At 44.5% G+C, this 25,977-nt stretch overlaps 1 protein-coding gene and 1 long non-coding RNA gene across 2 annotated transcripts in view; one reads left to right on the forward strand and one right to left on the reverse strand.

Moving 5' to 3' along the window:
- LOC114643553 (protein NLRC5-like) overlaps positions 1–25,977 on the forward strand; it is a 5,922,889-nt gene that overhangs the window by 2,199,245 nt on the left and 3,697,667 nt on the right. Inside the window, exon 17 of the mRNA XM_051925772.1 lies at positions 19,645–19,821. Coding sequence (XP_051781732.1) covers positions 19,645–19,821 — 177 coding nt within the window. The remainder of the gene's footprint in view (positions 1–19,644; positions 19,822–25,977) is intronic.
- The window catches only part of LOC127527384 (uncharacterized), a 902,058-nt gene that overhangs the window by 798,869 nt on the left and 77,212 nt on the right, over positions 1–25,977 (reverse strand). The window lies entirely within an intron of this gene.

Raw genomic sequence — 25,977 nt, forward strand, 5'->3', positions numbered from 1 at the left:
CTGTTATTTCAGGTGGGCTCTGTCCTGGGACCCCTCCTTTTCATTATTTACCTCCTTCCCCTTGGTAATATCTTTCATAAATATAACATTATCTTCCACTGTTATGCTGATGACCCCCAGCTCTATCTCACTAGCAAACCTACTGCTTCCTTTCCACCCTCCTCACTTATTGATTGCATAGAAGAAATCAAATCCTGGTTTTCTTCAAATTTTCTTAAATTAAATAACAAGTGACCTAACTGAGGTTCTCCTCATTGGTACAAAATTAACATTATCCAAAACTGATAATTTTTCCTTACTTATTGATAATTCCTCTGTCTCCCCTTCCCCACAGGTGTCATCCTTGACAGTACTTTATCCTTTCAGTCCCACATCAATAACATCTCCTGGTCTCCATATTTCCACTTGTGTAATGTTAATCATATTCGCCCCTCCCCCACTCCCCACACCACTGCTATCCTTGTTCATAGCCTTGTCACTTCTTGTCTCGATTATTGCAAGTCCCTTTTCTTTGGTCTTTCTCGCAAATCTCTTTATAAGCTTCAACTGGTTCAGAACTCAGCTGCCCACCCACATCATTACTAGAACCCCCTCTATTCACCATATCTCTCCTGTCTTGCAGCAGCTTCCAGTTAAGTTCCACATTCAATTCAAAATTCTTCGGTTAACTTTTAAGGCTCTCCACAACCTCGCCCCTCCATATCTGTCTGACCTCCTCCATGTTGCCGTTCCCTCCCGTACCCTTAGATCCTCTTCCTCCATCCACTTGACTGTCCCCTTCATCCGTCTTACCATCAGCTCTGGAACTCACTACCATCTGAGCTAAGAAATATTGAATCATTTTCACTTTTCAAATCTAAACTTAAAACTCATTTGTTTCAGACTACTTTTTCTCATTGATTACAATTGCTCTGTCTGATTTTAACTTTTGTATTTTAGTTTTGATTATAATCTGTGTTTTATCTATTGTTTGGTGTCCTTGACTGTTTAGAAAGGCACCTACAAATAAATAAAATGTATTATTATTATTATTTATTATTATTAATTATTACCACATACTGTGTAAATTCAGACTTCATCGTCACCACTTTGTGTTGTGTTTTATCTAACTCCAACAACTAATAACCACAGAGAAGGAGGATATCTCAACATGATTTTTACTCCATAATGGAACTGAGATATCCACACTTCCTTTTTTCCCACAAGGCAAAGGTAAATTGGGGCATTAACATTGGTGTTTAACAAGAACAAAATACATAACAAAATGTACAGATTAATATATATTAATATATGTTATTGAAGCCCCTAGTAATTGCTTTTCAAAATGTTAGACAGCAAACTAAACTGCTCTCATTTTGTGAATAAAAATAATGAATTCCAATAAACCCAACATGATTTTCAACTTCTTACCTTTCATTCAAACAGGTTTTGTCAAATAATACGGCGCTCTTCAGCTGGCTGCATTTTTCTAACATGGACTCTTAAAAAATGACCGAGTCACATACACTCTTTATACGTTTGTTGGATGAATGACTGCACAAAGGTTTACAGAGTCTACTAACTCCTGTACCGCATTAAATGAGCGCATACTCACCGTCTTCTCAAAGTCAAAGAGTGTGAAGAGGTTAAGAACATGTCGATGTCACATAATAACAGACGACCACTGAGCAACATGACGGTCACACAACCTGCTGGTGTCAATCCTGATGAAATTATAGGTACAACATGACGGCATCCCTTAGAAACTGGCAATGTTTCAGGTGCACCGACCACCAGTTAGCCGTTATGTATGACATGCACTGTTAAATAGCTGACTGATGGACTGTCACAGCTACTGTGCAATCAAATGACATTTCCATTGGCTCATTCACTGGAGTTATGTGATGAACACTTTGGTACAAATCATTTGTGATTCACACAAAGACATCTGAAAGTTTACAAGACAAATAGCTTGTAGCAGACAGTTTATGGCTTTAAAACGCTCGTTCCTCCCAAAGGCACACTTGATACACTTAGCGTTATTAAGTTTCCATTCTGATGTTAGAAATGCATTGTATGTTATTTTCATTTTGGGGGGGGGGGGGCTTTATTTGAAAGCTTACAGTAAACTTTGTTAAAGGGGTATTTGTAGTACTAGGGTGTTGTACTGTGTTAGCCATTATGAATGTAGAGAAAAGCCAAGCAAAATGACCCTTTTTATTGGCTAACTAAAAAGATTACAATATGCAAGCTTTCGAGGCAACTCAGGCCCCTTCTTCAGGTGAGATGTAATCAAAGGGTTATTGAAATTGAAGGGGTACTGAAATTTTTTAATAAGGTCTCATCAACACAGAAACATGTAAATATGATGTAAGCAGAGTAAAATAGCAATAATAATAATAACAGTAATGATAATAATAATTCAAAAACTATATAAATAAATATAAAGAAATACAATCATGCACATACAGCTGCATCTCTCACTTTATTCCTTATTCTGAATGGCCTCACCACTGACTTACTCATATGTGAAAATCTTTGATTATTTAACGCCTGTAATGACACTTTGGATTTCTGACAGATCTTCACATCGTCACTTTGTCTTTGTGTTGTTTCAAGTGTCAGCCTTTCTCTTCACTGCAGTGATTGCTTGGCTTATAAGACAGAAGTTCCTCCTCATTTCTACCGTACTTGTGGATTGCTTGTGGACTTTGACTCCCTACTGCTATTTCAACTTCACAATCGGCAGATCTGATCTCACAGATATTATCACATATTAGCCACTCAATGTGAACGTCTGAGTCCAGAGCTATGAAATGAATCAGAATGAGAGTCCACCACAGTTTGATCTTCACTGTCTAAGGACTTGTGTAACGCCAGGCAGTTCAGAATAGTTTGAAAGAAAAGAAACGCAGAGATCACATGTTACTGTCACCTTTTAGAGTGTCAGTTGCCTGAGTTCCTGCTCAGTTTGCTCTCAAGTGTAATTTATATTTACTAAATGTACATTTTTAATCTTGAATCAAGACAGTCATTTTTTCTTCAAACAAAGTTATAAATCATGCTGCTTACCCTTCCAAAGCATCGCAATGTATTCAGATATGTCTCACTTATACAAATGCTTGTTTAAGATGTTATTTTATTTAAAGTCAATATTTTTTAAGAGGATATTCCTGAATAAGATATTTAAGACATATTTTCTGAAGACAAGTCCAAATATCTGTGTGCAGTTTAGTTTTTTAAGTGAGTGTATCTTATATTAAAAATGATTCAATATTTTGACTTTAAACGAGACAAACACACTCGATAAGATTTAAATTTTTTGCAGTAAGTAGTAAGGGGTGCACAAGCGGAGACGCACTTGTTTCAGATCAAACTCAGTTATTATTGTGAATCAACTGTTTGCTAATAATGCAGTGGTCCTTGAAGTTTCCACAGAATGTGGGGTGGACAGTAATGCACTGGCTGAGCCTGCTGGAATGGCGGAACTCCCAGTAACAATACCAGTCACTCCCTAGAGGAGTGAAAAGAAACGTCTGAGTCTGTTAAAAATGCTGTGCTGTCCTGTCTGGTGATGTCCTGGCAGACCTGGCTGTGGCTCTGACTGATGCTGCTGTTGCAGTTGATAAGATGGGTGAGACGGCAGAGACTGGAGCCCACACCAGCTGATGGACAATCCCACTAGAAAATAAAAAACGCTACAAGCAGCACTGGGATTGTGACAATAGGAGGAGGCTGAAAGTGGAGTGACGCAGCTGAGGTTATGCAAGTTGAACAGGAATGGCTGGCCACTCGAGTACACAGGAAAGGAAGAGAAATTAGAGGAGGGTGTTGATGCTAAACGGGTGAGCAGAGTGGACTCCGCTATAAAATCTGCTGCTCCATCTATGAAGGAGCCTCCTGTGAAAAGGCGTGACAGCAAGAGTGTGGTGGCTGACAGTGATGGGGAGGCCACTGCTTGTGACTGTGACACGATCTCAATAGGTGACACTTTATCGAGCTCTCAGAGTAGAGGCAGCCATAGCCTCAGCAGTCTCACTGAAGGCAAGCGCATGATAAACGTGTCGATTATTTACCCCTTTGACCCCTTTTTGTGACTTTGGCTAAGACTGTTATACACAGTGCAGCCTCTCTAGGAATGGAGGAAAAAGAGAAATTGAAATTAAAAAGTCTCGTCAGTAAAGTTCGATGTTCCCTTCAATCCCAGTAATGATGGACTTGCCTGCTTGTTGTTTCTTTGCCTTACTGGTCCTTTGATGTTTTCCCCCTTTTCTTGTTGTTTTCTTGGGAACATCAATGTCTGTAGAGACCCAGTGAAAAGAGCGGCTTTATTGGAGTATTTAGTGCAGAAAGGCTTGAGTGTCATCTTCTTAGAAGAAAATCATACTGACACACACGATTGGGCAGAGGGGCAGAGGGACGGGGGGCACAGGGCAGCTCAGCATCCTCCATTGAAGTCATTAAAGGGTCCCTGTTAAAAGTCAGTGTGCAGATGGGGGGATCAGACTTTAGTTTTTATTAATGTTTATGTGCCCAACGAAGGAAAGGGATGAGTTAACTACACAATTTACTGCTTCAGTCTAGTGGGGAGCCGAAGACACCAAGGTAGACAGAAGCCTCATCTGGGGTCAGTCGAGACCCTACAGCCAGTGCTACAAAAGCACAAATTAGTAGACGTGTGGAGGGTCCGGACAAACACATGGGTTCAAATTTCTGGAGGCTCAGCATCAATGGCCAGGTTGGACTGGTTTATGGGCTCAGACCTTCAAGTCATTCAGTGCTGGAGTGCTCCATTGTTCCCACTTCATCTCTGGGACAACAGTTTAATTATTTTCTGAAGTCTGATTTTTCAGCTGAAGCTCATTTTAAATCTTGTTGGCCCCTCAACTGTCGATGATTGAAGGATTCAGTGTTTGTTTGGCAGTTTGGCTGTTTTAAGAAGACTTGGAAGGGAATCATGAGAGATTTTTCCTCTTTGGTGCAGTGGAGGAACATCTCAAAGTCCAGATGAAGGTGTCTGCCAGCAGTGTGCTGCCCACTCCACTCCACCCAGTGTACCACTGAGGCAGACCTGAGGGGGCATTGCCTCCATCTACACAACATTACAGGCCGGTGATGATGCTGCTCTATTTGAAAGTCTCAGGTCCATGAACACTTCACTAACCACACTGCTGAATTGATATCCTGTTCTTCAGCTTATGGCCTAAAATGTATGCTTTTTCATGGCACTTGCTTATTCATCTGTTGAGCTGAGGAGTTTGAACTGAATGCCTCGTCTAGGAGCTCGATTATATAATCACTGTGTTGGAATTTTAAGACGGCCCCGCTATATACATCACAGTTCTCATCGGAGGCTGCGCTGGAGTACACCCTCTGCTTCTCTGACCGTCAGTTTAATTCCTACCATCTGTTCTGCTCCTGGATTTTCTCTCTGTGGATCAAGTGCGAGGGGCAGAGGAGTAAACTTTGATAACCTTCACTCACTTCAATACTCACATATGATAAGGATCAATCAAAAAGACCGTGAAACACCTTCAAACTGCTCCGTAAAGATGTCCTTAATGAACGTTCAGTCCATAGCCAACAAATCTTTTATTTTAAATTACTTTTTTACGTCTCACAACTTGAACTTTCTATTTATGTGAAAGACTTGGTTAAGTGCTGGTGACTCTGTTTCTCTCCATGATCTCTCCCTTCCTGATTGTACCTTTTTCAGCTCACCTAGAATCGTTGGTTGAGGCAGTGGGCTTGCTACTGTTTTTTAGAATCGTTTAAAATGTCGACTTTTGACTGCAGACAATTTCTCCAGTTTTGAGGGGCTCAGTTGTTTAAAATTGATCTTACAGTTCCCGTACTGTGTGCACTGCATGGTTTATAGATAGATAGATAGACCTCCTGGATATAATAAGGAGTTTGTCCCAGAGTTCTCAGAGTTCTTATCTGTCATGGTGTCACGCGCTGATAGAATGCGGATTCTGGGAGATTTTAACATTCATGTTTGTTGTCTGACAAGACCCCAGGCTAAAGATGTTTTAAGTCTTGTGGACTCTTTTACTTTTACTCACGTGGTGTCAAGTCCCACACATCATGTGACTTCGTTCTAACACTTGGCCTCTCTGCAAATAACCTGGAGATCTCTGACGCTGGCATTTCTGATCATTTTGCAGTTGTTTTTGAAATTACGTTTTTGTGTCCGCCCATCAATTTCACTAAACCACAGCCCTCTCTGTGTGTCTGGATATTACTGAGATGGTTAAGCTTCTCAATCTCACTTGTACGGATACTCTGGATCTGGTCGCACCCTTAAAGTTAAGGAGAACCGAGGTAAAGGCCAGTGTTCAGCCCTGGCTAAATGACGTCACAGACAGAAATGCAGGCAGGCTGAATGGAGATGGATAAAGAACAAGCTGCAGGTCTCTGATGAAATTCTCAGAACTTACTGGAAGTCCTATCAAGAGTCTGTGAGCAGCGGAAAAATCACAGATTTTATCATGTCTGATTGCAAATGCTGCCTCGAGACCCTGGGTGCTGTTTAGCACCATAAACCCTCTCTTAAACCCACCTGTTAGCAGCTTCCCTGAGAGTACGCCTGAGACCTGTGAGCTTTTTCTCAACTATTTTAGAAATAAAGTCCAAGCCATTTGTTCCAGCATTACTCTTCCAGGTGTTGATCACTGTGGGACAACAGCAGCCCCTCTAAGGCCTGTGGACGGCCAGTTTACTTCCTTTGAACCTACTGACTCTTCTCAGCTAGCTGATATAATCCTGCATATGAAACCTTCCAATTATCCGCTAGATATCTTACCTGCACGCCTATTTAAAGATACTTTTACAGTGTTTAGTCCAATTGTGATGTCTATTATGAACAACTGTCTAATGTCTGGTATGTATAATGCCAGACAACTTTAAACACTCAATTGTTGAGCCTTTGCTGAAGAAGCCCACACTCGATCCTACAGCTCTTTCAAACTACAGGCCTATTTCTAAGCTTCCATTACTGTCCAGAATTATGGAGAAAGTGGTTTCTGTGCAGTTAATTTCATATCTGGAGGATAACAATGTATGTGATGAGTTTCAGTCAGGTTTTAAAAATCTTCATAGTACTGAATCGGCTCAGCTGAAGGTGACAAATGATATTCTATTACCGGTAACTTTGGACTCAGACTCTTCTGCTATCTTAGTCTTACTGGATCTCAGTGCAGCATTTGATACTGTGGACCATGGAGTTCTGTTAAAACGCCCTGAGGATGAAGTGGCCATTCAAGGCTGAGCACTGAAATGGTTCAAGTCGTACCTCAAAGGCAGATCTATGTCTGTTAACACAGATGGGGATTTCTCTCAGCCAGCTCCTTTCACATGAGATGTCCCACAAGGTTCTATCCTGGCTCTCCTTCTATTTTCCCGTGATCTGCTCCCCTTGAGGGCCATCTTTTACAAACGTCACGTCTCATTGTTATGCTGATGATATGCAGCTGTACCTCAAAGTTAGTCCTGACATCACTTCATCTGTAAAAAAGCTGTTGAAATGCTTTGAGGATATTAAATATTAAATAAAAACAGAGGTCATTATTTTTGGTCCTACCACATCTGCAGTTGAAATCGGCACTCAGTTAGTCTTCTTGGCTGCAATGATTCATAATGATGTCAGGAACCGAGGTGTCATCTTCAAGTCATCAAATTTCAATGGTAGACAAGTCCAGTTTTTACCAACTAAGAAAAATTTCTAAACTAAAATCTTTTCTATCACAGAAGGACTTGGAAACAGTCATTCATGCCATTATTATGTCTCAGCTAGATTATTGTAATTCCTTATATGTGGGTCTGCCCAAATCTGCTCTGTTGCGCCTTCAGAGGGTTCAAAACTCTGCAGTGAGATTCTTAATTGGGTTGAGAAAAAATAATCACATCTCCGCCGTTGTAGCCCCTCTCTCCACTGGCTACCGGTGAGGCATCGCATTGATTTTATAACCTTGTTCCTTGCTTTTAAAGCCTTGCGTGGTCTCACTGGCTCCAAAATACATCTGTGATCTCCTTCACCCCCATGTGGCACCAAGAGCACTGAGTTCATCTGGACAACTTCTCCTTGTAGTTCTAGGATCTTGGCTAAAGTCGAGGGGAGACTGAGCTCTCTCAGTTGTTGCTCCTCGGTTTTGGAATGACTTGCCTTTTCACATAAGGTCTTCATTGTCTATCGAGGTTTTTAAAAGTCACTTTAAGACCTGCTTGTTTTCTTTTGCCTTTCACTGTGTATGATGGCATTGTTGTTGATGTTATCATTGGTTGTTTTATTAATCAGTTTATTTTAATGTTTCTTTGTACAGCACTTTGGCGTAACCTCTATTGCTTTAAATGTGCTTTTATAAATCAATAATCTAAATAATCTAACAAGTGCCAGGAGCCCTGCTGAGGTCCCCATTTCTGAATTTGTTGCCCCTACTGATTATTTTTTTGTCCTTGAGAAAAAGTCAGCTCAGTCCAAAGTCATCCACTGCTTGAAGGATAATAACAGAAGGGAGCCACACAGCCCTGAAGATATCAGAACTTTGCTTTACGATTTTACCAGCAGTTGTCCTTGGCTGAAGAGACGGAGTCATCACCTAAGGTGGACTTTTTCTTTAAGGATTTGTCCAAACGCTCATATCTTTAAAGACACTTTTCGGATTCCCCCTTAATATCGGTAAAGCTCCAGGGACTGATGGCCTGCCGGTTGAGTCTTAGAAGGATTTCTATGAGCAGCTGGGTGGAGACCTACTGGAAGTTCTATGGAGCAGCATAAAGGACAGTGAACTGCCATTAAGCTGCCGTATGCCATTTGTAACTCTGCTGCCAAAAAAGGAGGAGACCCCTGCTGTCTCCAAACCTGCCGGCCAGTCAGCCTTTTATGTGCGGACTACAAACTTCTTTTTAAAGCATCAAGTGTCTGTTTGAGAACAGGAAACAATCAGCTCATCTCACATGAACAGACCTGCTGCATGCTGGGGCATCTCATTGATAGCAACATTCTCTTTGTTTGGGATCTGGTGGCTTTAAGGCGGGTTTGATTTCTCTTGATCAACAAAAAGCTTTTGACAGGGTGGACGACCAAAATCTCTTTAAAGTTTTTAAGACTTTTAGGTTTGTGGAATCCTTTTTAAACTTCATACAACTATTGTATACAAATGGATTTAGTGTGTTACAAATGAATGGTGGGTTGGGGTGTCCCCTTCAAGTGTCTTGGGGTATTCAGCAGAGCTGTGCCCTCTCTAGTATATTATGTTCACTGTCGGTGGACCCTCGGCTTCACCAGTTTAGGGGTCAAATGCAGGGTGTGACCATTCCTTGTTGCCTCAGAGAGTCCTTTAAGGTGGTGGTCTGTGCTGATGATGTCTCAGTGATTGTCACACATTGTGATGATGTCAGACTCCTGTGCTGTCATTTAGCAGCATTTGAAGTCATGTGCTCCACTAGAGTTAACTGGGATAAAAGTAACACCTTTTTAATGAGAAAATGGGAGAGCACAAAACCTCCAGAACTTCCAAAAAAATGACACAGGAATAGATCGGCTTTTAAATATCTCGGCATTTTGATCACAGAGTGCAGGACAGCAGATGACAATTAGTGTGGAGTGTTAGATCAGGACCACCATGGCAGACTACAGCGGTGGACACGGTGAATTAGCACACTATCATTCCGTGGATGGATACTCGTCATCAATAACCTCGTCTGTTCAATGTGGTGGCACATGGTGTGCTGACCCCCAGTTCTCATTATTAACAGAGATACAGACAATGTTACTGGACTTTAACTGGGATGGCCTGCACTGGGCGAGGAGAGGGCAGTCCACCTGCCTGTAAATGGAGGAGCTCAGGGACTGGCGGATGTTTCTTGCAGAATAGAAACCTTCAGGCTTTTTGGAATACAACAGTCGCTTTATGCAAAAAATGAAAAACAAGGGTTTGGATTGCAATTATTTTACTAGGACAGGCGATATTAGCCATTTGAAAAAAAGGAAGAAACAAAAATGAGAAAACATGAACTACTGATGTACTGTTAGTGATGGTCAAAGATTTAGTTAACAGCAGATTGAAAGGAGAATTGACTTATTAGGAACTCATTACTGACTTCAATACTTTTAGGAGTTACCTATATTTTAATATAGTACTTTCATATCTATCTGTCGTGGTACTAGCACTTTATTGGCGCCGACCCAACACAGACTGACACCAGAGGCACGTATAAAACAAAAACTTTTATCTTCTTCATCTGTGGGGCACGTCTTCCCCATGAACCCCACAGGCACAACACATTCCCAACACAAATGAAGCACCCAAATCACCACACTCTTCTCCTCCACTCCTCTCAGGGCAGCTTTGTCCACCTCCTCCTGACTCTGGCACCCTGAGTAGTGGCTGCAGTAGTGATGGGCCGCTCGATACTCAGTTCTCGACACTGTGTCGAGCTTTCAAAGCACTGGAGCGCGAAGCACCACTTCGAGGCTTGTTTCAAATGCGCCCGTCACGTGATTTTGAGGCATGCTAGCATAATGACATCATTGATATGTGCACAGTCAGCAGTCGATTTGGTCACTCACTTGTCTGCTGCATTGCTTTGGCTCAAAGCGTAAAAGCAGTTGTCCCCGCTACAGTAGTAAGGTGTGCTGACGTGAGTTCAAATCCTAATTGGGACTTGCATATGTTAAAATAAGGACTTTGTATGAAACTGATTTGTATTATTGATTTCTAAAAAGCACTGTGAGTAAAAGCGTGTGCTGCATAATTAATCACAATTGTCTTTCAGCGCCATCAATAGTGTCTTCTGCAATTTAAAAAAAGCCTCGTTGTAAGTTGTAAAGAAACTTTGCGAATTCATCCAGAGGTGGACATAAAGATCACTCAAGTACTAATAAAAATGAACAGCTGGATAAGCACATCTGGAGCCAAACTTTCAAAAAAGCACCAGACTTTGTCAGCAACAGCCTTTCCTTCTGAATGCATCTTATCAAAGGCTTGGTTGGGGGGGTAAATAAGTAATCTTAATCTTATGCAACAGAACTATTATATGTGTTGTTACTTTATTAATTCTCACCAAACGTTACATATCTACATGGGATATGAACATTGGTAATATGTTGTGATAAGCTGCCCGGACACAGACAGACGGACACCATATTCAAGTCCACCACACGTTTATTGTACATTATATACAGTTCAATAAAGTGCACAAACCCAGTGCCAAAGCACCAATCTCCCCAAAGTCCAGGCTCTCACTCAGTCTCTGCCTGCTCGTCAGGCCGCCTTCTCTTCTGCCTCCAAAACCTTGTCCACTCCTCACCCGACTCCAGTCCCTCTCTGCAGGGAGGCGGCCCCTTTTATAAGTGCCTGGATGGGCTCCAGGTGATCCCCGACACTCCCTAGACACTCCCCTGTGTGGCGGAAGTGCCGGCTGTATTCCCGGAAGCCCTCCGGATGTTCCCAAACTTCTTCCCCCCAGTACTTCCTGGTGTGGCGGAAGTGTTGGGGTTCCGGGTCCTTCAGGCATGGGGGCGCCCCCTGGCAGAGACCACGGGCCCCTACAGGGTTGGGCTTCCAAGCCCTGCACCCGTGGCCCTCAAAGGAACCAGGGCGGCCGCCCCCTTGTGGTCCGGAGGAGGAATGAGCCCTCCTCCTGTCCTCCTGGGCGTCCCGGCTGGGCACCAACCCCAGCCGCGTGCCACAATGTTTATAATCATTCTCACTAAAATACACTGTCAAAATATATTATTGAGCAAACTGAGACACATCAGCCTTTAGGAAATATCATAAAGCGTGTGCGCTGTCATTTAGGACAGAATGCATTGTTAACGTGACGCACTCTCTACTGATGCGATGTCACGAAAACAAAGAAACAGCACATTCCATGCAAACTCATATCCTCCTTGATTTTTGACCTTATGATTAATTGTCAATATCAAATCAATAAAGTCATTTTAAGAAGATGACAAGTCTGCTATAGTCAGTTCAATTAACGCTCCTTTTAAAAAGTTTGCTTATACAGAATATTGTAGCATCCCAGCCAGGCTGAAGCCTTTTCTTTTTTGTGTGTGCGACTGTTAGGTCCGACTCAGGGAGGGTGGAGTACAGTACGGAAGACTGACAGCGGGGTATTGATTGATACGGTAAGGGGGGCGGAACCTGGGATAAGAGGAGGGGTTGGAGAGGGTGCTAGAAGGTTGTGTTTTTGGGGTTTTCGGAGGTCGGCGTTTTCTTCTTGACTGTTCAAGGAAAACTTCAGAGACTTTACTACGTCTGTCTATTTTTTTTACTTTGTCTTTTTTTCGAGTCTGGTGCAGAGGTTGCTACTATATAAAACAGAATCTCAATGATGTGGGACTCGTGAGTAGTAACGAAAAATATGTGAACCTGAGAAATTATAATTCCTAATAACGGGAGCAAGTAAAAACTATGACTTCCTAAAACGGACACTGTAAACGTAGTCATTTCAATAAATAATTTAGGAGACTTGTGTGTGCATTTCAATACCAATTTAAGAAACTAGGTAGGCCACCTGTTGTACTATAAATGGTAGCTCAAGCAGCACTTAACATTAAATAGTCTAACAGGACAATGACTGACTGAAACGAAGATGCTGCGCCGTTACAATAAAGGGTCACACTGTCATTCTGCATGTTTAGAAGGCACTGATTGGCTGAAACTGTTTATAGCGAATTGTCCCAAGTTGGAAGTGCCGTAAAGCGATCAGAAACAAAAAGACACATTTAGGCATGCTGCACAGTATTTTGTTTTTCTACAATACAAGTTCAGTACGACACCAGGGTCTCCAAACACACAAATATGAAGCTTATTACGTTTTACAGTGAAACTCTTTACATACACAATATAATTAGGGACGTGTACCCCGTGGACAACTACGGTGGTCCAACCTTCCCTCTATAGGTCGATTCGCTCACTATCCGACCAAGTTCGAAATTTTTGTTAAATGAAGGAATTGAAAAAAAAAAACCTTTCACAAGAGGAGAATCAACGACGTGAACCGCTGGTGTTTTTACTGGGAGACAGTTGCGATACCATTGAGCCACCTAATCAGGATAATCAACGAGCTTCGCACAACTGAACTACTACTACTGTTCTTACTGCGGTGGATGTGGAAGTATGTTGATTGACATATACATGTTAAATTGGTTTAATTGACACGAGAGTATCATTGTTGTGTTCTCCTAATGAAGACAAAAATTTATATTTATAGATGTATACTATATGATATATGGTTTTGAACAAAATTAAGCGTTCCATAAAAAGGTTGCACAATATACCTAATATTTTTATATATATTGTGTGGAAGATGACCCAGACACAGACAGGCGGACACATTGAAGTCACCCAAAACACGTTTATTATAAAAGTCCATACTTACATAAGTGCAACACACACCCCAATAGTCCCCAAAGTCCTAGCCAACAACAATGCCTTACTTCAGGCCGCCTCCTTGTCTCTCCTCCAAGACCTTGTTCTCTCTTCACTCCCGACTCCAGCCCCTGAATGGAGGGAGGCGGCCCCTTTAATCCACACCTGGATGTGCTCCAGGTGTCCTCCGATGATCTTCCGCCGGCACTCCTCAGTGTGGCGGAAGTACCGGCTCTGCACCCGGAGGCACTCCTGGACACCACCTGCTGGCGACCTGTCATGCCTCGCACCGACAGCGCTCCCCCTTCCTACTGGCACCCTGGGGCCTACTCCTTCGGCACACCTTCTGAGGTTTCCGCGCCCCTCTGGTTGGAACTACTCACACCCGCGTAGCATCAACCGACTTCGGGGTTTCCCTTTGCCTCCACAGAGGGCGGCCATCGACCGTACATGAGCTTCCTGCCTCACGTCCTCCCTTATCGGAGGAACCGGCACTCTTCCCTCGATTCCCCCTTTTCCTCTGGGACACCATGACGGTTTGGGGCTGCCTATGGCAAAGGCACAGACCCTGTACCATCTGTGTCCCTATAGACCATCGCGAGGCCGCCGCTGGCTCGGGGCGTAGGGTGCTAAGACCCGGGGCACACATCTGCCCGCGTCCTGCCTGCCCTCTCACTCTCTCTCCACTTACTGCATGTGCAGCACCCGCCACCACGTCCACTGTTGGAGACCCTCCTACTCGGTTGCGATCATTTACATCACGGGCCTTTTCGGTGGGATCTCCTTTATGCTTTACGGGGTCGGTTTTACTCACCGTCCCCGCCATACCGCTCCAGCCGAAGGATCCAGCGTTGCGCCATTCTGTTGATGCACGCAGCACCTGCACCTGCAGCCTTGCAGCATGCGGCACCTGTGAAAGCGACTCTGCAGACTGAAGGCAGACCTCCAGCTGACGCAGAACCGCAGGCAAACACAGAAAGTCAGCTGGTGATTGACTTACCTGGCTGTCAGTCACATCCTCCGGCTGCTTCCTGTGGGGCCGTTCCTCCGGCCCATTTGGGTCCTTCCTCGGCCCAAGATGGACATTCCTTGGTCCCGCCTCTATCCAATCATCGGCGGGCACTCAAGACATACCTTCCAATCCTGTGCCTGTCTCGGGGAGGGACTTCCGGTCCGCGGCCATCTTGTCTCCCTTCTTCCTGGTGCGGTGGCGAGCTTGTGATTTTCTGAGCTGCAGCGTCTCCTCCTTCACAGCGTCTCCCACTGTCACCGTGCTGTTGAGGTCCTGCAGACCGTCACATGCCTGCCACCAACGCAGATCTGGGCAGTCCCTGCCTGCTAAACACAAAACACACGCGGCCCCCCAGGGCCAGCTGCCGGCAAGCAGGGAACTTACCTCCTCGGTGTGGCCTCTCTTGATGCAATGCCGTCCCGGGCACCTCCAGCGATGATGCGCTCGTAGGAGCCCACTGCACTCTTGCACCACCCGTTCTTCTCCCGCACCAGGGGAAAACGAGCCTTCTGCAGAACGGTAGCAGTCCATGGGGGCGAGTCTCTCTCGCGGAGTGTGTGTGAGCGCACCTGCTGTGCCGGACCATCCACAAAATTATCTTTCTGGGGTCCCTGCCTTGGAACAGTCAGAGGGCCCCACGTTGGGTGTCATTGTGGAAGATGACCCGGACACAGACAGGCAGAGACACATTCAAATCGCCTTTCCTCTCTCCACGGGAGCCTCTTCCTGCTCCCACTCCCGACTCTAGCTCCCCGATTGTAGGGAGGCAGCCCCTTTTATTCTCACCCGGATGTGCTCCAGGCGCCTGATGACATTCTTCCGGCAGCACTTCCTGGTGTGGCGGAAGTGCTGCCCTTGCACCCAGAAGCACTCTGGGTGTCCCTGGAAGGCTCTTCGTCCATCTTCCCAGGTGTGGCGGAAGTGAATGCCTCCCGGGCTCTCTGAGGCTTGGAGGGCGTCCCCTGGCGGTGGCCAAAGGCTCCAACGGGCTTGAGCCTCCTTGCTCTTCTCCCGTGGTCCTCTCCTGATCCAGGGCGGTTGCTCCCTCGTGGCCCGGAGGAAGAATACGTCACTTCCCGGTCATTCATGGAGTCCCGGCTGGGTCTGTTCCCCCAGCCACTTGTGACACTATAAAGTTGATATATGACAAAACATCTTTGACACTATGTAACAATAACAATAATATATTCTCAGCAACTACCTAAATTGTAGTTTCAGGCCGTCACTTAACAATATCAACTGAAGTGTGTAATGTCAATACGAATTACAAAATATAACTAGAGAGTTAAGTGTCAGATAGACTTTCACAAATATAGAGGTCAATGCCTTTGAGTGTGCTGAGGCTTCACAAAGATTCAGTAACCAGTGACCATGTCTGCTTAGTGCTTTGAATCATTATTCATTGAGCTCCCGTTTGAAGTACATATAGCATCAGCAGAGTTCAAAAACTCAACAGAATTCTCAGGTGAAATGAATGTTTGTGGATGATCAATACATTTTAAATGATTGTGCCCGATAATACTTAGTGGCAAAAAATAAAACTATAAATTATTACATCATACAAATGCCGACTTGTAGAATGCATAATGCTGCAAAGAAGAGCTTTAGTAATATGGGTGACGACAATCTCTCACTATAATACTCTCAAATATCTATTCTTCGCCTCGTGCAATGTTTTCATGCAACACTGAACATACGTCATATAGTATACATCTATATATAATTGTTTTCATCTTCATTACATACATATATGCATACATACATACATTTAAAAAAAAGTACAGGGATAAACCTTTATTTTCCATCTACTCCGTTTTAATTAATTTAGAACAAAGAAAACATTTAAGGCTATTAAATGTGAACTCAAGAAAAGATGAGGGTTAATTATAATACTAATAACAGGAGCGATTATAAAAATACAGTGCAAAAGTGAATATTCATTGAAAGAGCCAGTGGTACAAGAGTGAGGTGTCTTATTTTGTTTAACTGTTGCTATCGTATAGTGCATTCTGCCTGTCGGCATTAGTTTATTTATATATATATATTTTAGACATCAGACACTAGAAGCTGCTGACGAACCCTTCTCTTCATTGCCAGTCTGTAGCAGCGAAAAAGTAAAAGCAATAAGAGTTGTATTAGACGTCATTGAAGTGGATCCTAAGTTTGTGTAACGTTAATGAAAATGGCCAGGAGGTGTCACTAGAGAGGCGAGTGTCAAATGCTTCGAAGCTTTGATACGATTTCTGACACGATTGCTTCAAACATTTTGATGCTTCGTGAGGCTTCACTCCGCCCATCACTAGGCTGCAGGCTCCTCTTATGGCCCACCCGGAAGTGCTGCAGGTGCTCGTTGACCTACTTCTGGCTGTGCTCCCGCCCAGACGGGCTCGTTAAGCCGTGCAGCTCTATGCAGCTCCCCCTGGTGAAGGCCACGGAGCCCAACCAAGATGAGCTCTGGTGTTCCATGAAAGTGGCCCCGACACAACCCAGGGGGGCTGCCATCAAGTGTGTGGCCTTGTGTTTGCCCCCCTGCTCTTGACCCCCTGCCTATTGCTGTCGGACCATTGACGTATTTTTTCTCACATTTTTACCAGTCAAAGAAGTTCAAGCTCATAGTCTGAGGTGTTGTGTTTGTATTTTAAATTTGTAGGACTGTCAATATAAAAGACTTGACCAGAAATCAAACCAATGCTGGTGGATTTTGTGAAGTCCAGTTTGGGGGAATAACACGGTGGGACAGTAATGGGGTACGAGACCCCCAGAGCAGACAGTCCCAACCATGGACCTTCTGAATGGTGGACAAGTCTGAGACTCCCCGAGTCCTGGAGGAGGACAGGAAATGCAGGGCTGAGCTGATAGAGGGTCTCATCTTCTGTTCTGAATGATGAACACATGAATGATGTTTCATTTGGTCTCAGCACACAAGCCCCCTGTGTTCTGAGTGTTTCATGTCCTTCATTTATTCTCAGCATGGATGGTTTGCTCCCAGGTGTGTGAAGCAGTGTGCTAACTGCTGTGCCACCATGCTGCCCACTTGTCTTGTGTCAGTTCCTCTTCCTCAGTTGGTGAGCTGCATGTTAGTTTCAGACGTTCAGACCTCCTGAGCCTATGGACTTTGATTCAATGTTTTCTTCCGCTCAAATGATAAAACACTTTTGTCATAAAGACAAGTGACAGTTTGGGACAGGAAGGAGTCACACTGTGAGTAAAGAACTGATGAAGATGGCCGCCTCCTCTTCATCACCTCTTAAACTGATGGACAGCTCAAGCCCCGCCTCCACTGTCATTTTGTCCATTCCTATTGGCTGAGGTCCTGGAATAGAAGTCCCCAGGACACGGGTTCAAATCCTGCCCCCTTCACCTGCTGGTATGACTGTGTCTTGAAACAGAAAGGTGCTATATAAAATAAAGGTGCTTGTGTGTCCCCAGATTTTATATTCCACAATGTTCTCAGTGATATTTGCACAGGAGTTCTGAGCTGACCGCCAGTCTACTTGTCTGCATTTGTGGAGCTGGATTTCTGATTTCTCCATTTCCTTCTTATGTTCTCCTCTTTATTATTTTTGAAGTTTTTCAGTTTCACCCCTAAAATTCAAACCCCTTAAATGTGCTTCACTGACCCTAATGGTGGAGGCCCATCCAGTGTCCAGACTCTCAGCCCCCTTCAGCCCACCCTGTCAGCTTTGCCCCCCTCTGTCCTCCTCTACTGGACTGTCATGTCCTCCTGTGGCCGTCACCTCCTCTCTGGTGACGTCAGCTCTCTTCAGTTCACTCCTCGTCTTTTATCTCATTGTTCTCAATTGTCTCTCTATTTTCATTGTGAAGGGCGCTATATAAAATAAAGGCTGACTGACTGCATGTCTGGAGAGACCCCCATGTTTAAGTGTAAATTCCACAGACCCCTCAGTCAGGATTACAGACAGAAACCCGAAGTCCTCACTCAGTTCTCTTCAGCCAGTGAAGTGCCAGTGGATCTCGATATCCTCATCGCTGTTTGTGCCCACATGTCACACCGGACCACCAGTCAGCACAACATGAAATCAGAACACGTGCCCACCTACTGTATATAACGCCTTTAAGGAGAGCGTTGGGCTGAGGTTCACACTGGCCTTCAGTCTGACATGTCCAGCTCTGCTGGTGGTCATCATGTCACCTACTGAGACCCCCAGGGCTGTCTGTCTGTGTATTTAAAGAAACAGCATAGTAGGGTCTCATTGTGGAAGGACATGAAAGAATGAAGAGGACCTGAAGTCAAATGGACAACATGGACATTGAGCTAAGAAACTCCTGACCTGGTGACAACGCGGAATATGAAGTGAAGGATTATGGGAGAAATGATGACAGTGAATGGGACTGAAGTGACAAGTCCAGTTTGACATTTACTGCCCTAAGTTATTAGATGGGTTATTCCTGTCACTCGCTGTCATCACACAGGTGTCACTCGGTGTCTTGTTCCTCGTATTTTCAATTTTTACTGACATATCTGACTAACGTGCAACATGTCGCCACTCTCTGTTGCTGCGACAAACAAGAATGGATTACAATGGAGAAGATCATTGGATTGAATCTGATGGAGTAGAAGACCTCAATTCCCCCACCTCTCTCCTGTTTCTGAGCTCTCCAGTGGTGTGTCAGTGCCCCCTTGAGGCGCTGCGAGTGACGAGTGACACAGGAGGTCACGTCAGGTCAGTCAGCTCTCAGATCAACTGAACCAAAGGACACGAGGTGCTGGTGTGGGACCTGAGAGGAGACGTCACTGAGCAGTAGCACTGGTGGACATCTTTAGGAATGTCCTGAATACACCAAGCTAAAAGGACATCAGTAGAGCTGAGCCTAAACTCCTTCTCATCCCTCACTGGTGGTCTTCATACCGCAGGCCTTGTGTGGTCCTTGTTGAAGTTCCTGCTTCACTTCTCCTCCTCCTCCTCGCTTATCTGTTTATTCTCATCATTACGCCATGTTTATCCCTTCACATTGTCCTCATCTTCTTCAATCCCAGTGTTGTCTTCTTAACCTTCTTCTCTAAACGTGTCTCACTCCTTCAGGAGACCCCAGCAGATCAAAGGCTTTTCTTCTACTCTTTCTGCTTTTCTCTGAGCTTTTGTTTTATTCCCAAGATGCTCTCTGTTCTGCTGTGCTCAGTGCTTCACTGTGGATGGATGTCACGGGGACTCAGGCTTTGTCACAGTGTCACTTATTTATTGTCCTGTCGTCCTCTCTGTCTGTCTGTCTGTCTCTCCTCAGGTCCTCACCTGTCTCTCTTTGTATCCAAAGGCTCAGGTCATGTGGTCTCACTGCCAGATGTTGCTCAGCTCTCTCCTCGGCTCTTTCTGCTTCAAACTCACAGCTGACTGAACTGAGGCTGAGTTACAACAACAACATGGAGGACTCAGGAGTGGAGCAGCTGTGTGAGGGGCTCAGGAGTCCAAACTGTAAACTGGAGAAACTGGAGTAAGTAGAAAACACTGAGTGTGTGTGTGTGTGTGTGGGTGGGTGCTTGTGTGTGCGTGTGTGTCTGTGTGTGTATGTGTGTAGCCATTGTTATCTGTCTCTGTATGACACTACTGATAATAGTCCTCTGATAATCGTCCTCTTCTGGGGTCCCAAGGGTGTAATTGGGTTTCTCCTCAGACGCCCTGCATTAGATATTTAAAGCACAGACACGTGTGACGCCGTCGGCCTCTTTTTAGTTTAGACGTGTAAAGCACAAGTGACAGTGACGCCCGTCTGATTTGTCATTTGTTGTTTTAAAGCTCAGTCCTCATCGGCGGAGGAGAACTCTGTCATCGCTCCTTCATCACACAAACACGACACGGTGACAACACGTTTAGATTAGCGTGTATTCATTGTCTCGTACAGTTGGAATTGTCTTCAGCAAACTAAATAAATGTCATATTAAACTAAAACACTTCTACAGGCCAGATCAGGGTGACTTGGTGGTCACTGAGGGGCTCTGCTCACACCGCACTGTCAAACAGCCACCACGACCACCACTCAGTCCTCACGATTATAAACCTGTCTGATTAGACCTCAATTAAAGAAAAAGAAAAAGAAAAGTTTAAAACTAAAATATGAAAGGGGGGAGCAGAATCAGAGCAGGGGGCTAATAAGTCACTTCTATGAGATCAGACATTTGATGTCACTGTGTCACCAAAGAGAAAGTGGCACTGCAGGTAGTGGCAGGAATTCTGACATTCCGCCCTTTTAAATGGCCACTTCTCAGCTCTTTATTTTATTATCATTTGACTGCCACCCTGATCTCAGGTGATTTACAACATTTCAGACACAATTCCTTATATTTCTTTTTGTCCCCAGGCAGGTAAAGTGACTTGCTTAGGTCACACAGTGTCACTAGTGGCATTTGAACCCACAGTCTCAGAGTTTGAAGTCCAAAGCCTTAACCGCTGTGCCATCAGCAGACAGACGGAGTGCCAACTACTGACCTGAACTGATGGCCGGGGTGCAGGAGCTTTGATCTTCTTACTGTGACGTGTTGATCAGCTGACTTGAATTCTTTTTATTTCTTGTTACCCTCACCACACACCCAGACCACCTCATTGCTCCAAGTTCCTTACGTATTCCTCAAGTCCTCACCTATGCACATGATGGAGCCCACCAATCCATCACAAGACCCTGACCTTGGCCGCTTGTACCCCATTGTCCTTCTTTCTGTCACCACTCAGAACTTGTGTCCTCAGGTAAAGATCTGCTGGTGGGCTGACTGGTGAATTATAATCTGAGGACGTAGCTCACCTTCACCTCCGTGATCTGGTAAGACATTCACAAAACACAGACGCCATGTTTCACATAGTCACCACTGTCACTGATGTCCACAAAGCACAACTGGGCTGAAGTGTCAAACTCCCATGAGCCCTCAAATATGTGTAAGAACAAAGCTGCTCCAGTGTTATGGGCAGGACATACTCCGCGCTGCTCCTCCTGAGTCTGATTTTCAGTTATTGACGGCGTCTCCATGTCACTACTCTGACTTGTGTGTGGTCACTCAGTAATAGGGACATCTCCTGCACTCCTACGGCCTTGGTACTGTAAAGTCTTGGTCACTGTGGCCACCTTTTTGTCCTGCTGATCCTGCTCTGTCAAGTCCATGAATCCCAAGGCCCTCCAGGTAATGTTGTAGGGAAGGTCTGTAATTACACCTTAACAGCTTCCTGTGCCCCTGATGTCCACCATGACAGGTAGCAGCACATATGTGGCCCCAGCTCCTGACGCTGAGATATTAAGACATTTGCATTCTGACTCCATGTCCTCCACACCCAGAGCTGAGAGTTTTACCCATCCTGAACAGAGCCATCTGCTAGTCGTTCCCAGCATGCCAACAATGCCTATTTGGTCAGAACAACAGAGCATGTGAGCAGGTCCACAGGACAAGAGGACCTACTGAACAAGTTAGTGTCTATCTATCTATCTATCTATCTATCTATCTATCTATCTATCTATCTATCTATCTATCTATCTATCTATCTATCTATCTATCTATCTATCTATCTATCTATCTATCTATCTCTAGTGCCTCACTACTGTTCTTTCTGGCCGTGTGTCGTGTCGCCGTATCTTCACGTTTTCTCTCTTCTCTTATTATTTTCAGTTTCTTTCTCGTCTCTCGCCGTGTTGTACTAATAAACCCAATCAGACCCTGCAGGTGAATGTTAATGGCGGTTGTGTTCATGTAATTCTCCTAAATGATATCACAGATCTGATTGTTATGTGACTGACTACCCTGACATCTCAGGCCCCACATAACTTGTTTTCACTTTGAATGACGTGAGCTCATTTAAAGGTCCACTTGTCAGATTCGGCCCACAGGCCTTGTGTTTGCCCCCCTGCTCTTGACCCCCTGCCTATTGCTGTCGGACCCTTGACGTATTTTTTCTCACATTTTTACCACTCAGTGAAGTTCAAGCTCATAGTCTGAGGTGTTGTTTGTATTTTAAATTTGTAGGACAGTCGATATAAAAGACTTGACCAGAAATCAAACCAATGCTGGTGGATTTTGTGAATTCCAGTTTGGGGGAATAACACAGTGGGACAGTAATGGGGTACGAGGCCCCAGAGCAGGAAGTCCCAGCCCTGGACATTCTGATTGGTGGACAAGTCTGAGGCTCCCCGAGTCCTGGAGTAGGACAGGAAATGCAGGGCCGAGCTGACAGAGGGTCTCATCTTCTTTTCGGCCATTAAGAAAGTTCAGGTGGTCCGTCACCTCAGCAGAACACAGAAATGACATTTCATTTGGTCCCCCTGTGTTCTGAGTGTATCATGTCCTTCATTTATTCTTGGCATGGAGATTTGATTCCAGTGTGTGAGGCACTTTGTTAACTGCTGTGCCACCATGCTGCCCATTTGTCTTGTGTCAGTTCCTCTTCCTCAGTTGATGAGCTGAATGTTACTTTCAGACGTTCGGACCTCCTTAGCTTTTGGACTTTGATTAAATGTTTTCTTCCACTCAAATGATAAAACACTTTTGTCATAAAGATAAGTGACAGTTTGGGACCCAAATAGAGACAGGAAAGAGTCACACTATGATTAAAGGACTGATGAAGTTGGCTGCCTCCTCTTCATCACCTCTTAAACTGATGGACAGCTCAAGCCCCGCCTCCTCTGTCATTTTGTCCAATCCTATTGCCTGAGTTCCAGGACTTGAAGACCCCTGGATGCAGGTTCAAATCTTGCCTGTGACGTCCCCCCTTCAACTGCCCGTATGACTGTGTGATGAAACAGAAAGGCACTATATAAAATAAAGGTGCTTGTTCTGTCTCCATATTTTATATTCCAGAATGTTCTCAGTGATATTTGCACAGGAATTCTGATCTGAACGTCATTCCCACTTGTCAGTGTTGATGGAGGTGTTGAGAACATTTTGGATTTCTGATCTGTCCATTTCCTTCTTATGTTCTCCTCTTTATTATTTTTGAAGTTTTTCAGTTTCATCCCTAAAATTCAAACCCTTGAATGTGCTTCACTGACACTAATGGTGGAGGCCCGTCCGGTGTCCAGACTCTCAGCCCCCTTCAGCCCACCCTGTCAGCTTTGCTCCCTGCCCCCATCACTGGACTGTCTTGTCCTCCTGTGGCTGTCACTTCCTCTCTGGTGACGTCAGCTCTTTTCAGTTCACTCCTCGTCTTTTATCTCGTTCTGAATTGTCTTTCTATTTGCTGTGTGAAGGGCGCTACATGTCATGCTTGAGTCACAGATTTGCACAGAAACAGAGGAGGATATAGAGACAAGAACTTTATTCAAACACTGCAAACAAACATTTGTTTCTTTTAAAAGTTTAAATGTGCTCTTTGACAGGAGCAGAGAATGTCAGAGAGAGAGAGAGAGAGAGAGAAGCAAACAATCAATTCCAAAACAGGCTTTTAAGTATGCGGAGTACCGCGCAGGAAGGTTATCGCGTGACAGAGCCGCAAGTAGCCTAGCAAGTAAAGTAAGGGAGCAATGTGAAGGTAGTCTGTCAGCGTTTTTAGGAGGGGTTTTCCCAGGAGCGTCTGTATCCTCTAGGAGTGCGTTAAGCCCCCCAGCTCACACCCCCTCCCTCAGCTTTATTCACATTTTCGTGAATCAAGTGACTCTCCAAACCAGGTTCAAACAGGCGTGACAGGACATCGGCATTGACATGCTCAGAGCCGGGTCGATGTCTGACATCGCCAAGCATTCTTTCTCAATAGTCGAATAACTGCATTCCCTAGGAAGCAATTGTCTACTCAAATATGTGATAGGGTGCTCTTAACCATCAAAAACCTGGGACAGGATGGCGCCTACTAGTGCTGGGCGGTATACCGGTTCAAAAAACATTTTTTATTTTTGTTATGATATGGATTTTTCTTATACCAGAACACCGGTTTAAATAGCCTAAACAACATTCGGAATGTGGCGCAGCGGGAAACTGTTTAAGGGGGACCTTTTTCACTGGTGCACCGCAAAATACGCATCCAACAGAGTACATGTGTTAGTGGAGGTATTGAGCGGTGAAAATGGACAGGGAACATTCTGAAACTGAAGCTGTAGCAGACGATAAAGTTGAACATGATAACACAGAAGAACTTTTGACGAAAAAAGATGCTGTGTCTGTTATCTGTAGATACTTTGATTTTAAAAGGTCGGATGTGGAGCATTATGTTCAAATATATGAATACTGTTTCTATACTACTGGATAATACTGCAAGCCAAGTTGTACTTGTTTTATTTTATTTTTCAATACTGTGTAATGTATCTGGTTACTGTGTAATACTGTGACGGTGACGGTCACCTACAGACTCCCTCTTCCCACATGGGAATCTGTTGAACCAACACCATCGATAGTTATGACCGAGATGAGCCGAGAAATCTCATTGAAGCCAGGAGATGTTGGAAAGTGCTCAAGTGCTTTTGTTAAAAACAGTCAAAGTAAAACCAAAAGTGTCCGTTGGACAGTGTTCAGAAAAATACAGTACCCAAATAAATAGCAAATCCATAAAGCCAGTGAAATGTGGGGATAAAATCCATAATAAATATATCCGTTAAAATGCAGTGTCTCTCCTCGCCCGATCGCAGCACACCACCTTCTTTCTCCACGGCTCACCCTTCACTGGCGTTGCTGACAGAGCCTTTGCAGCATGAACTGCTTTCTGCCAACCCCTGTTTTGGCTGCCGCCACTCTGCGCAGCCAGACCGTCCGAGGTCGGCACACCTCCCATCTTTCTTCATGCTCACTCAGTCAGTCCTCAGATCCATTTGGAGGTCTTACATTTCGCTCGCCCCACTCCACACGCTTACTCAGTGGGGTGAACCAGCCCCTAGATCGCCTAAGCCTGCACTCCCTCACGGAGCCCCAGCTCGTGCTGCCTTCTCCTTCCTGGTGTCTGGATCATCTCCCATGACTGTCTTTTCCCTTCTTTAACCACCTTGTGTTCTATCTTTCCTTCCCCCATCCTGCCGGCCCATAAATATACATCTCCGTCCATGGGCTCAGCGCCTTATTCACATGCCACACTAAGCTGACGAAGCAATTGAGAATGATCAGATGCGACTCGCCCCAATCACCTCATCAGCTCCCTGTGGTCGAGCAATCGCACCCACGAAGACAGACACGGCGAACTGGATTTAAAAACGGACCATTTTTTTTTGTTTGTTTTTTTTTGACCCACTAAACAAATCTATACTAATTAATAAAAGGCAAAGCCCTCACTGACTCACTGACTGACTGACTCATCACTAATTCTGCAACTTCCCGTGTAGGTGGAAGGCTGAAATTTGGCAGGCTGATTCCTTACAGCTTACTTACAAAAGTTAGGCAGGTTTCATTTCGAAATTCAACGTGTAATGGTCATAACTGGAACCTCTTTTTTCACAATATACTGTAATGGACGGCAGCTCGATGGCCGTGGGAGGAGGAGTTGAGTGTCACGTCATCACGCCTCCCATGTAATCACGTGAAAAGACTGTGAACGCAGTAGGGAGAAATGAAGGAGGAGACGCAAACAGCGAAGAACAAAAAATTCATTAAACAATTGAGAAGGGAGCGAAACAATAAGAAGCGAGCGAGTGAAGCATACAAGCATCTTCATAAGGGAAAAAAGCACGGTGTAAAACGTAAGTTTAAATTAAGTTTAT

The sequence above is a fragment of the Erpetoichthys calabaricus genome, chromosome 4 (assembly GCF_900747795.2).
Source record: "Erpetoichthys calabaricus chromosome 4, fErpCal1.3, whole genome shotgun sequence".
NCBI lineage: Eukaryota > Metazoa > Chordata > Cladistia > Polypteriformes > Polypteridae > Erpetoichthys > Erpetoichthys calabaricus.